The 14,077-nt window shown below is 38.5% G+C and overlaps 1 protein-coding gene across 3 annotated transcripts in view; it reads right to left on the bottom strand.

Annotated features, from left to right (window-relative positions):
* SPIDR (scaffold protein involved in DNA repair) overlaps nt 1-14,077 on the bottom strand; it is a 207,934-nt gene that overhangs the window by 64,679 nt on the left and 129,178 nt on the right. For all 3 annotated transcript variants that reach the window (XR_012774445.1, XM_075494604.1, XM_075494605.1), the window contains exons 9-10: nt 8,549-8,759; nt 6,433-6,683 (exon numbers count right to left, since the gene is read on the bottom strand). Coding sequence is in view for 2 of the 3 variants with exons in the window: in XM_075494604.1 (XP_075350719.1) it covers nt 6,433-6,683; nt 8,549-8,759 (462 nt within the window). In the remaining variant the exon portion in view is untranslated. The remainder of the gene's footprint in view (nt 1-6,432; nt 6,684-8,548; nt 8,760-14,077) is intronic.

The raw sequence follows: 14,077 nt of genomic DNA, 5'->3' as shown, positions 1-14,077 counted from the left end.
AACATTGATCACTGTTCATGGTCCCTGCCTTCTGTACCATGGTAGCAGGAAAACAAATCCCAGAGACAGAATCTGGCTTTTATAAAAGTTTCGGAGAGCTCGAGCATGGCTGTCACACTTCCTCCAGGTCAGGACTGAAGTCATGTAGTCAGTGAAAGGTAGAGGTGTAAAACACACATGGAGGATTTCTGCTGTCAGTTTTGTCAACTGCATAATTTTCAGAGATACAAAATTCAAGGGGAAGAAAGGTCAAAACCAAGGGAAAAATTCCATACCTTTTATGTAGGCCATCTTAGAATAATTCTTGACAAATAACAGGTGCTGGAAAATTACTATTCCTGGTCTAAACCAGACAACGTACAACAGCACATACCTTGATTGTGGCTCTAGGGCTGGAAAATTACCTTTTCAAATTGTTTGCTTTCTACTCCCTAGACTGGTCTCCACTATATGGTAACGTACAGGGGACCACGTCACTCTTCCCATTCCCCCCATTTACATATTCCCTTGAAAACAATCAGTTAGGTGGATAGAGCCATAAAACAGACAGCAGCGGGAAATGAGGTGTTCAGGTGCAATAAAGCTTCCCCAGCTTTCTAAAGCCCTGTATGCAACCATCAGATGTGGGAGGTGTGAAAAGGTATGGTTACAAGGTAAGTGGTGGTGAATACACAACGCTACATAATGATGCTTCCATAGCATTTATCTGTCTCTCTCTGTTATTTACATACCTCTGCAATTTCTCTATCATGGGGAATACATCGGTAAGCAGAGCTACTCCTCCTTCTTGACCAACAAAAGGTTTGGGGGAGGTATGACTATCTTCTGTGAACATATGGGCACTTCAATGATCAGTCTAAGCACTTGAGTATGGAGGAAATACAAGCTAGCAATCAGTGTCTCCTTTTTGCTAGACGCATGCAGGATCCTGCACACACAGTGTTGGCCATCTGACAGTTGGTTTCTGTTCCTGCCCATTTGCTTTCCAAAGAGACTGAATCCCTGTCACACTTGTGGTCTATACTGGCTACTGTCTTCTTGAGACTCTCTTCTATATTAGCAGCTTTTACCACTGCCCTGACATATTTTCAAACAATAGCAAATTGTTTAATTCCCTATTCCTGGTGCAGGGCCGAAAAAGTGGTGTATGTTGAGGGGTCCTTTTTTTCCTTTGTACAGAGTATATCAGATAACAGTGCTTTCACCTTGCCCTTGGACAGAATAAGATTATGTAAATATTTAGCACTGAAAAATAAACGGTAATGTCAAATTAACAAATTGTTGTACTACAGTGGCACTGGAAGAAGCCCAAGTTCCATCTATCCGTCTGCAGCAGCAGCAGCAGGAAAAACAGACTTTCAGGGCTATCTGGGCAACAGCACGGGGAAGCTACAGTGTTAAATATATAGTACAATTTAATGTCTCAGCTGGACAGTGTGATACCAGAGCTGTTTTTCCAACAGTCTTTTGTCCTTACTCTCTGTTTTGGTGGCTCCAGTTTGAGAATTACAAATAGAGCAGGGTGGAGGCAAAAGGGAATAATCCAAGTGTCAGGGAGTCTTAACCGTGAATAATAAAAAAAAAAAAAAAAGGCACTTCAAAGTAGAACAGGTTACTAGACCTTGAACCACAACTGTTAGGAGAACTATTACAAGTCTGCCAAGTAGCAATTAGACTACTTTGCAAGAATATTAAAAGCATGTATCTTCACTTCTGAGAAGGATCTGAAAAGGGGAAATCAGAGAAAACTTCTAGCTTCTGGAGTACTCTCTACTGCACTTCAGTTACCTATTTCCTGTTTATTTCCCACTTGAAAAATCACGTCCCAGAAACATAATGTAATTTTTAAAAACTTGCATTTATGACCATTCCATTTAAAATGTTTTGTTGAAAAAACACAAAAAACCAAATGGAATGCTGTAAACAGATTTAAGTCAGCCACAAAAAACATTCTGACAGATGTTAGCATCTGTGAACATGGATCTTTCACGACAGTCCTTTCCAATCTGGGCTCTTTTCAAGTAAGAAGACCTCCAGGGTTTTTTTGTTGTTGTTGTTTATTTCAATATGCTTTATAAAATTTAAGCTAGGTTTTCCATACCAGAAGGGTGACTTTTCAATATATTAGTCCACCTACTTGGAATGCTAGTTGCAGCACTTGACACTCAACTTTTAGTTGTGCATGCTGCCAGACAGGTTAATCCATTGACTAGATTTGTGTCAAGATAAACAGCAAAGATCATTAGATGAAGAAAAAGAGGAAAAAAGGAAATCCAACTTTGAAATGAATTAGTTTTACAGGATTACCACTTGCCAATAAAACTGTTTTACACAGAATTACGTAGGAACAGACTACTCGGAAATTTGCAACAACTTGCTAGAGCATAATGAATCCCAGCAACTGACTATCAAGTTTCTGGGGGCCTGCTCAGAAAGCGAAATGTGACTTTCCCCACACTTCTATTTTTTCCAGCCACTCGAACAAATCCTCGGCTCTTCTAAATATTTTGCTCCCCAAGGGTCCTGCTTGCATGGTAGCAGGCCTTTCCACTTCTCTAAGATCTGGCAAATTGAAAACAAAATAAAGAGCAAAAACGAAAGAACTATTGACGACTAATGCATAGAGGCAGATTAGATTATTTTTGAAGTAAATGTACTGCCTTTCTTTTGTTCTTGGAATAGAAAGTTATAGCAGGCTAGAGTGCTAACGTTCAGGTAGGAAGTAGGTCAAAACATACGCCAAGAGAAGCGAATGGAAAATTTGTCTAGTCACTCACAAAGATTTTAAAATGTGGCTTCGCAGCTATAGCTAGTGGTGTTTTATATTAGCAGTGGTTAGCTTTTGCTTCTTAATAGACAACACCCTTTTCTGTCCAGCCTCCTCACCCAAATCTTTTGAGCACTCTGACCAGTTTAACTGCCTAATAGTCCTAAAAATGCATCTATTTTAGTTTCACCAACTACCACACAATCAGCCCTGTCCTTTAAAGCATAAAACTGACCAGCTCTATTTTTTACTGAACTCACGTGGCTCGCTCAAAACAAACAGATACTGGCAAGAGCAAAATCCAAATTATACACTGCTTTATCCCAGGAACACAAAGTACAAGGCCGACGCAGTGAGTCAGACACCTCAGCGCCAGTGAGCTCCTCAGGTTGACAGGAGTCTCTTTGGGATCCTCGTACATGTAAGCCAGGCCTTTTCCAAAAAGAGTCAAAATAATCGGGTTTAGACAAACATGTGTGGTGTCATTAGCAAAAGTATCTCTCTCATCAGAGGGGAAAAGGCAGCAAAAAGTATGCCAGGAATGCTGGAAATGGGCAGACAGTCACAGCGAGTCATATTTTCTTCTTTTTTTTCCCCCCATGAAACTCCTTCAGCATGAAAAGTACATTTGTGAGAGCAGTTAATTACGGGGAGGAAAGGCAAATGATTTGACAATAATGCAGGGAACGTGGGACCAATTTATGTACGACAGAAGCCAGAGAACTTCTTAGTCTCTGTAACGATTTCTCAGCGTCCTCAGAAAATGCTTTAGATACTTCAGCTAAACAGACTTAAACCCATCAGATGTATCCATTTGTCTATCAGTAAAAGGCCTTATTCTATATAGGTGTATTTATGAACAATGAAAGCTAGACGCATATAGGCATTACCGCAATTTCTATGCTTCACCCATGTTAGTTTTAACCAATTAAATGAATCCATTTCCTTACAATGAAAATAGCGGTTTCTCCCACAATTTGCCAGTCTCTTTCTAGAAACTGGATGCCTTGAACAAAATACATCACTTCCCCTGCTCCACGTTTAATTTCATGCCTCTTTTCAGCTTACTGTGTTTTTTATGCTTCCCTGTGGCAACAACATCTAGGTTATTGTGGAGTACTACAAAAGAAGATATACAATAAAACAGCCTGTCTAAAATACAAATCAATTAACTATTTATCTACCCTGATATCTAATTAAAAAACTTCTGTTTATGAAACAATGAATTATCTAACTCATCTTGCCTCATAAAGTACAAACGTTGCTTTCATGGCAGTTTCACTTTACAAAAAAGAAGTTTACAAAGAAAAAAAAGAGGGTTTTTTAATTACAAAAGAATGAGCCATCAGTTGGTTCAAAGGACTGCCAGAGGGCGTTGGACCCTTTTGCTCACTATCAGGTGACAGACACAGACATTTTTGATAGAGGAGAAAAGTCTCATGTGGATGCTTATCAGCCATGGAAATAACAGCTGATAAAACAGCATGAGGTGTTTTCCATTCCTCAGTCTTTAAAAGAAGTGTTCCTTCTTTTCTTTGCAAAAGAGAAAGTGGGTTGATTTTTCTCTTCAGGATCCAAAAGACAGTCTGATAGCTGTGAACGACAACAACCAAACTCTTTTCTGAGCTGGGACATCTATAAAATTTGAGGAAATTCCAAGAGGCCAGTTTAACAACTGCACATGAGAATACCCACCGACAGCATGTAATCAGAAGCAATGGACTCTCATTTTTTATTTTATTTCTATTTCATGTTTGACATAAGAAGCGCAATCTGAGATTTCTGTTTTCTTTCACCCCATTCCTGTGAAGGGTGGAGGCTCAGGCAGGTTAACTACTTCAAATTGTGTGCTTGCAAGTTAAGTATACTTTTGGTTAAAACTTGGAAAGGACATATGGAGATGGTATTATCATTTGAACTCTGCTAGAATTGATGTTGTTGAAAAGCAGCTTGACTAATAGACTGTCAGCTGCCCTGACTTTTGATCAAATGTAGCCCTCTGGAAGAAAATCTACATGGAGGAATACTGTCCTCAAAATCACATATTGATGTGGGGCTGGTAAAGTACTTTTCCTCTCACTTTTTAAAAAATATGTATTATAGCAAGAATGAATTAAATAAAAAGCAATGAGTTCACACAACAAGATGTACCAATTACTTTTTAATACATAATGCAAGTTAAGGTCAATATAACTATTGTATATAAAGGAGCTTTTAAAAAATATTGGGGACAAGGTTGTTGATAATTACTTTCTTGTGGGTGATGACCGAGCTTGCATTTCAGGAAAGAACAATCTTCCTAAATTCCTCCTGGAGGAATTTTACTGATCAATGAGTGCTGTAAATTATCCAGTGGCTTACAAGGTAGCAAGAATTAGGAGAATTCCAGTATTTCAAAAGCTCAGGAAGAAGGACCTGTGAGCATGCTACTTCTCACGAGCAGGGTGGCTTAGAGGAACCCAGATTCTTCAAACCTTTGAAGAATCCCTTCAAAGCCTATTGTAAATTACATCTGGAGAGTTCTCAGTGGGACCTGTTAAATTAATTGCACATCTCCATTCAGGTCCTAAACTCTGCAGGAAGATAGATGTCCTAATGTCCTGAAAGGCTGAACTTAGAAGCTTTATATAAGCTCTGTAACTCATTTTAATAAGCTTCCTGAGTGAAAACTAAATCGAATGTATCTTACCTTTTAAAATTTTAAGCCAGTATGAACCAAAAGTTAGTGCAAAACCAAAGGAAGGAAATTCAATAATAGACACAGTGATCTCAGACCCAGAGTTGCTGAGAAAGACTTTGAAATCAGTCTTTGGTCTCAAACCTTGAAGATCATAAAAGGAAAAGGAAAGGATTCAACAGTTCAGTACTGGTCAGAAGGAAAACTGTGTCTGGCATATCTTTTGTACTTAAGAAAACAAGGTCCCATTCTTGATTCCCTACACCAAAAACAGACGAGTGTTAGGATGCAAAGACTAAAACAGAAGCAGCTAAAACCACTGGTCTAAAGCTGTATGCTCCATGGGTTTTGTGGATAAGATTTCTGTACTGGTGTTAATGTTTTGACACCAGCTCACTTTTTTCTGCAGAGGAGCTGAACTGCTGTGACCTCCAGATTTCCAGAAGTCAGCAGGAGCTTTTTCCAGTGGCTTCACAATGGAAGTTTGCATGTGTACACCTATGTTTCTCTAATGACATCTGTGCAAAATCCCCATTTTAGAAAAGCCTTTCATTTCTTTCTCTATGTATTTCTGTTTTGTTTCAAAAGACCACTCTATGAGCATAACTTACTAGCAGAGCATACTGGAGACTGAAATAGGTAAATGGGAAGTAACAGTTATTCTGTGAAACTCAAGGAACAGTATAAGATGTCGACGATCATCACTGGTTTTAAATTAACTTCCCATTAATTCATTTTCAGTCTTCCTGTCATCTGTTGATGACATGAACTATAGACAGATCCTTCCCTCCTCTGGGCAGGACTACTTCTGTGTCACACTATACCTGTTAAAAAACTACACCACTTCCATCAAGAGCCCTGCGCCTTGCTGAGCGTGCTTATTTCCTGCAAGCTGACAACTAAGAATGACATTTCCGAACTCCCTCCTCTTCGGTTTCTCATATATCACAGCCTTAACAGGAAAATTCCCATGCATCTTACTACTCACCTAACATTTGGTGGATCTGAATTTATGATGGGCGTTGCACAAAGAGTTCTGTTTCCTTGAACATGGCTTCTGTAACCTTCTCTTGCAGGCAAACAGTACACCCTTTGGATAACGACTCGTACCTGTGCTTCTCTCCATCCCACTGCTCCCTGGCTTTCCACCATTTCAAGCAGAGAATCATTAACAGCACTCTGTGCTAAGAGATGCTGTTTCGAATCACAGTTGTTATGGATTTGAGGAGCACAAGCAACCTGGTGAAGGAAAACCCATTAATAGAAGCATTTCACAGGACCTTGAAACAATGTAGTGCTGAAGAGCAAAACTTCAGCATGAAAAATCACTGCAAGAAGTGCAAAATCAGTTTCAAAATACTTACTGCACCTAAACTAACTTACAGACTAATGGCCAGTATTTATTGTAGATTTTTAATGAACACTCAAGAAAGCTGAGCACACAATGCTCTCCTGTATTTAACTGGTGCTCTGGACTGAGCTAACTTAATCCATGAGAGATGAGGGTGACACCAGCAGGAAAACAGAATTGATTATTAGTATTTATGATTCTTCCCCTTGAATTGAGTTTAATTTTTACTTCTTTGATGTTCTTTCCTTCCTCTTTTCCTTCCTCTTCTAAAAAAGGGGTAAAGTCCATCTTGAATGCTTCCAAACTTTCAGATTAAGTTGCCAATGAACAGGTGTCTAGTTTTATAGAACAGTAAGTTAGTCTTCAGACTCACACATTTCAATGTAAAATGTTTCAATGTAAAAGAATTGGATGATTAATGAAAAGTATAAAAATTTAAAGGTACAAACCTTAATTTATTCTTTCACTACTTCCAAAACATATTTTATTAATAAAATCTTCCAAACTTTCAAAATAAATTTTATTAATAAAATTATGCCACGTTTTGCCTTAATCCAAATGAGTAATTTCATTAATTTTAATTTTAAAATAAATCTCTTTTAGTAAAAATTGTATGCAAGTATAGACTAACATGGTCTCTATATATATGCTCCTTCCCAGCATGAGCCAAGTTTGTATTTTCACAATGAAACCTGTTTTGATAAAAAGCTGGGTGCCAAGAAAGTTTTTCAGAGTATTACAGACTGTGCCATAAGTATTATCCACCAGTGGAGAATAAGAATTTGCAGTATTTAAAAGAAAACTGTGGTACAACACTACCCCTTGTCTACAAAGTGGCTGCAATAAAACTTGTCTACTGAGCTTTAAATGAAGTAGTTTTGTTTGTTAGGAACCATGAGGGGAACAAGTAAATTGTTCTGGTTTTCAAATGCCACAGTAGAAGCTTTTTGCAAGGTAGAGTTGAAGCAAGAAACGAGATTAGGATTTGATTTATGTAACTTCTTCATTCAAAGGCCTATAATGGGAATTACATATAAAGCAAATACAAAATGGTGACACTCAGTGTTGTTCATCAAACTTGTAGGGCCAAAATTCTCAAAGATTAAGAATGATTTTGGGTGGCCAATATAAAGCATTTACAAGAGCCTTACTTTCAGAAAGTGCTGGCACAGACTATCAGAAAACCAGATCCCTTAAAATACCTCAGCTTGTACAACCACAGCTAGACACATGCACAGTCAGTAGTCGTTTTAATATAAACAAAGTCAAAATAGGAAAGAAAACAAATTGAAGGGGTGGGAAAGGGGGGTAGTGTTACCAGTTGATGCTTTAAAGAAAGGATAGGATCGATTAGGAAACGAGTTAAGAAATAGGAGGGGGGAAAGGGAATGTTTATTTACAGTAATATCTTGAGTGAGTTAGCAGAAAACAGATTTTATTTCAAATAAAGCTTAGCTATTCAGCTATAAAGAATAAGAGAAAAATCAATGAAAAACCAAGCTACAATTACTATTTAGCACAGTAGTGAGACTTCAGCAAAATAACCTCACAGCAGTTCAGCATCTGGATGGGCCAAAAGCCTCCGCTAAGAAAATATTATTAAAATAAACACTGCATATTATTCAGCCTTGGCTAAATGAAAGGGGAAACTGAACAGGTCAGTAATTTAGAATTTTTGTTTTTGTTATGATTTCCAAACATCTGCTCACCAACTTTTTACCAAGTGCTAAACTGTGAACCAAATGGACCTTACCTGATTATCTGAAGATTCCTGGTGTAACTCATCATCAAGGTCATCTAGTCTAAACGTCTGTGCCAAAGATATGATATTCTTCCTAATAAGCATCTTCGTAAGACTGTACGTCTTCTCTCTTGTTTCTGAACGTTCACTGAGTAGCGCCTTCTGACTAAAATATGTATTCATGATAACAGGAACATCTGCATTTTTGAGAAGCAGTTTTTGCCTGGAAAAAAATAATTTAAGTGGCATCAAATCCATTACAAGTTAAACTACTGATAAGCACTATTTTAAAACATGTGTTGTGTTGTGTTGTATTTCTCTCCTCTTTTTTCTATAGCTACCACTAAAACACTCAAAGGTGTGTTATCCAAACTGCAAAGAAACCACCGCATAGATACCTTCCACTTGGATCAGCCCTGTTAGCTCAGGCATAGCTCTGGGCAAGTGGAGCTCCATTGCCTCCAGGGACAACTTACAGCTGGAAGCTGGCTGAGCTGACAAGCCTGGTGAACCCCATCTGGCTTCACACAAATGCTACTTGGTGTCTCCGCGTTGTCAGCGCAGAACCAAGAGCACCAGGAAGCCCTGCGTACAGTTACTGAGGTAAAAGCCATGAACGAAAGATTATTAATCCTGCTCTGTGTTAATTCAGAGCGCTGGCTCTGCTGGACCCAGCCTGGCCCTTGCAGACCGGGACATCCCTCTCTGGTGAGTGCTTCCCACTGACCCAAATTCATTCTCAGCTGCAGCCGGCAGCAAGCTGTTCTTTCCGCTCTTTCTCCTCTCTTCTTCTAAAAGCAAAATCTTATGCTTTTCCTACCATATGCTGCATATTATTTTGCCTGTGTGTTTGCTGCTGCCATGAACATGCTCTCCAAGACCCAGTTTTGGTTTCTAGTGACGATGTAAATTCCCAAGCAGCTTCACGTGCAGCAATTTCTCGCCTAGCAGATTCAGGTAATGGTGGCAGAATCTCTAAACACACAATAATTTAATGCCAAAGCAGGTCTCAATGTTGGGATCTTTTCATATGCTAGTACCATAATCATACATTCAGAAATACACTTTTTATACTCACCGGATACAAATCTAATGAAGTCAGCTAACAAAAGCAATCAGTAATCTCAATTTCTAGAGACCATCAAAACAGAAACAAAATTCACTTAGTGACTTTATTGCAGGCTGTGTTTTTCTACGCTTAGGAGTAAAACAAGGCCTCCTGCCTTGGCAGCGAAGTTCAGCTGACCTGAGTTCAGAAGGAACATCAGGACTTCAGTCTCCAGACTGCTCAACAGCCACATTACAGAGATGAAGCAAGTTTTCACATCTATGACATTATTTCTCAAAATGCAACCATACAAAGTTAAAAAACCAAAGCAAACCGAAACACACCCCACTCAAAAATACTTATTTCTGATCTCAGTCCATAATACTTATTTCTGATCTTGGTCCATACAAGATCTTGACCATGGTCTGTTTTATAACAGATTCCTTCATTCTCTACAGAGTGGATAGCTACATGGCAATTAATGCATACATATTTTCAAACGAATAGGAAGAGTTGCAGCAAGTTATTAAATATAATCCCCAATTTTTTATAATTAGGAAAATAATGCAACAGGAAGATGATCCCTGCCTTTTAGAAAAAAGTATACATTTAAAACTAAGCTTGCAACTTAAAACTATGAATCACACACACAAATTATAAAAATGATATATTGCTTCTATCTGTGAACACTCATGGAAGTTATGATTTGAAATAGAAAATTCGTGAAAAGTTACAGCATAAAACTAAATACTGAACTTCACCACGATGCCTTACTGCCATCTGTAAATTCTTCAGATCTAAGTGAGCAGCAGTTCACCCCTAAGGGACACTCAGTCCCTTGACTCCAGGTGAATTTGCTAATAAAGGTCCCAGTTAGGAAGAGCATGACAGTAGCTCACAAGACTGCCAAATTACATTGCCTGATAATTTTCTGCATTACAGGATCAAAACTGAGGAATTAGCTTGGTCAGCAAACCAAGACATCTCTGCTCTTATGAGATTTTTGAACTGTCTCTATCCCCTTTTTCCTGAAGAACAAAAATGTATATAAAGTTTGCTACAGATCTCAGAACAGTTTGGGCTGTCTTTATATGCAGATGTGGAATAAAAATTTTAGCACCTACTTTCTTGAGACGTCTGTGTTCAGACCCAAAGTAAACAGGAAATCTCTCTGAACACGAGACTGTTACGTCACTAATGTCAGAAGAATGTTTGCTTGATCTAAATCATCTCATTCTCTAAAAAAATACTGACGTTAGTAGCAAATCATTCGCAGGAACTCTGAGGTTTATGGTTTTATTTTTATTTTCCTGTGCAGATATGTGATCAGCTTTTTTCCTTTTTTTGAGGCAGGTAGGTTCTACTGATACCCAGGTTACGTGTACCATGGTTTTGTTATGCCTATGCATTCAATGCCTCAAGTACTTTTATAACCACCAAGAGCTTTCTTGGCTCAGTTTTCATCATATCTTACACGGGTAATGCGTAAATTAATGGCTACTTGGCATTTCCACAAAGCAAAAAAAGGGACATACACACACTTTCAGGAGAAGCCCCTCATTTCTTACCTGCAATTAGTTCACTAAAAACACTTTCCTTAACGACTCATTTATTTCAGACCTGCATAGGTGTCCACAGACCTAGCAGTAACTCTTTAGCTAGATCAGAGGAATAATCACAGCAGTCTACTTAAATCTTCCCTATTTCTCAATGGACCAATTCCTCCCAATAGGAAATTAAAAGGACCAGCAACAAATAGAAATAATAACCAATTGAAATGAAAACAATCAGAAAAAAGTTTGTCATAAGCTTGCTATTTTGTGTACAGGTGGATGGCTAAATGGAAATATTTTATATTTATATATACACACATAAATATAGAATATATATAAAATAATGTATATCCTATATATAATATATAAGACACATTATATATATATTATTCCCAAGTTTTATATATATATTCTTCAATATGAAGAATAGAAGTATTAATATAATATGAATTAATTGAATGAAAACTCTGTCCTTTTCCAGAAATTCTTCCTAGTATTGCTCATCTCAAACAAGCGCTGCAGGGTGGGAATTTTGATCATCATCATGGCAGAAAACTCTGCATTGCCATTGTATATTGCTCATACTGTTCTCTTTCCCACAAAGGCAACCATGTTAGAAACACACATACACGCCTTAATTCTTTTTGTCTGCTTGAAAGATACAGACTAAGGCAAAGAAAGCCTATCAAGCTGGAACGGGGGGAGGGGACGGACGGACAGACACTTCCTCAAAGCAATCCCTGAGGTCCTGAGCTGCGTGTGTTGCCCCTGTGCCTGAGACACCATACCTGATCACCTCAACCTTCTGCATCTGTTCCAGCTGCAGATCCTCTACAGCCAGAAGTAGCCCTGCTCTGTGGGATACAAAGTACACTCTGTAGCATCCTCTTAACAGATGAAGTGTTAAATGGGCATTTCAAGTCTTCTGTGACCTCTCTTAAATTTCTGTTTTTCTATCTGCTTCGTTATATTTAAAAGCTTATTTTCAAAGAATGAGAGACATCATCTCATTCAGCAAATTGCACAGAGACAATGGAAAGAAAATAAACTTCACTACAGACTTAAAAAAACCCAAACCCTCTCTTGTGCTCTCTGCTTTTCTTCTTGCTCAGCAAAGTACATTTAAATGTTGGGTTAGTAGTTGACTTCCTTAATAACTGCCTTTAGAGGAAAGGTCGTTTGTAATGACCTGAAGTAGAGACTGTGAACTTTTTATACTACAGGGCATTTTTTTTCCTGGTATGTAGACAATCAGCAATTGCCGTAACTGGTCACATGCTAAAGGAACATGAGGCAATAATGTTATTTTTTTTCTTTTCCAGCAGCAGTTTGCTTCTCTCTCCAAGGACGTAGCTTGCTTTTTCTCTTCCTCCCTCCTATGATGAAATGGCTATCTGGCAGAGTAGAAGCAGGAGATGTCCTTGCCTACTCTGTTAATCGTGGTCTATCACCATTCCAGATACGAAACACTGCAGAAACTTACAGCACGGCACGATATAAAGTAGCTGAAGTTTCAACTTGAGGCAGGGTCTTAATCCTGCTGCCGAACAGTCCGCAGGTTTGCACTGCGGTTCGCCCCGCGCAGCCCATCCACAAGCTCAGCCGGCGAGAAGTTGTGACTCTATGGCAGCAGCTAGCTCGCAAACCACACGCTTCCGCTCAGTTCTGCTGACATCAAACGGCAGTGCTGGTTCATGAACTCGAGATGCCTCTGGATCCCTTTAAATTAGAGAACATTTTTTTTGTTTGCTCTCCCTGGGTATTTTATTGGGCTTTTTTGTTTTTTTTCTTTTACAAAGTGTAAAGTGCCTAGAGCATTTTTTGAAGAGTACATTGCACTAACCGAACACTGTTAACATTTCGACGACCTACAACATACACTGTAATTATGAAACAGGGTGATTTCAAGTTTCAGAACAATGATTTCTGCATAAAGAAGGTTTAATGTCCACCAAGTGGAACAGCAGTAGTACATGCAGGATAAGAGCATGCCAGAGCCTTACTCTGCTGCCCAGAAGGACAAGGAATCATCCCCCATAGGGCCCACCCCTAACTTGCTAGGAATTGCTTATTTTGTCCAATATGGAAGAGGTTGCTCATGCTCCCTCTTGCTTGGGGTTGAGTGCCATTTGCAGTGTTCTACCTGTGAAAAATTGTAATGTGTCCGAGAAATGCCCGAGCACCACAATAATGATAATAATTAAAAAAAAAAAAAAAAATCCCAAGTCCAGACAAATCTCTGCCCAAGTACCACCCAAGGACAATAACTATCTTCCCAATATGTAGCCGAAATTGAAAAGCCATTTGGAACAGATCTACCTTCTGCTATACCTAGGGATTGCCCAAATGCAGAATTTTCATCCATGAGTGAGTAATCTCACCACTCGTATGTGAGCCTCCATCAGTGTAATTTACCATGGCTTGAATGATTCGTATGAATACTGCATTTGTGAGCTTACACTTTCATAATGCAAAATTTCTTCCCCTGCCCCAACCTCAAAGACGGAAAACAAAAATCAGCTGGTATTTCTTTCTTTGAAATTATCTTATTCAAAGCAAGAGATTATTGTGGGACAATTTCTCAAGGCTGATTGTACTCTTTTCTCCATGAAGAAATGGTATTAACCATCTAGACCAATGTCTGGAGTCATATATGTCAAATATACAATTCTCAACTGTGTCAGGTTTCCAAAGAAATGTAGCTCCAGCACCTCAGAATAGCAGCTCTGCAGAAGACACAACAATAAAAAGCTACTCAAACTATGTCTAAAATGTCTACTTCTAGAATCTGATGCATTTTATTTGTGAACAGCTAGACATTTGTTTTGTTTCCCTATTGGAAAAATATTTTGTTTGAGCATTCATTCCATTAATACAACACACAGAAAAAATAATACATAGCTATTAAATGTATATATTGTTATAATCCAATCTATTACC

The sequence above is a fragment of the Mycteria americana genome, chromosome 2 (genome assembly GCF_035582795.1).
Source record: "Mycteria americana isolate JAX WOST 10 ecotype Jacksonville Zoo and Gardens chromosome 2, USCA_MyAme_1.0, whole genome shotgun sequence".
NCBI classification, from domain to species: Eukaryota; Metazoa; Chordata; class Aves; order Ciconiiformes; family Ciconiidae; genus Mycteria; species Mycteria americana.
The sequence above is the reverse complement of the archived record's forward strand: the minus strand, read 5'-3'. Positions and strand labels throughout refer to the sequence as shown.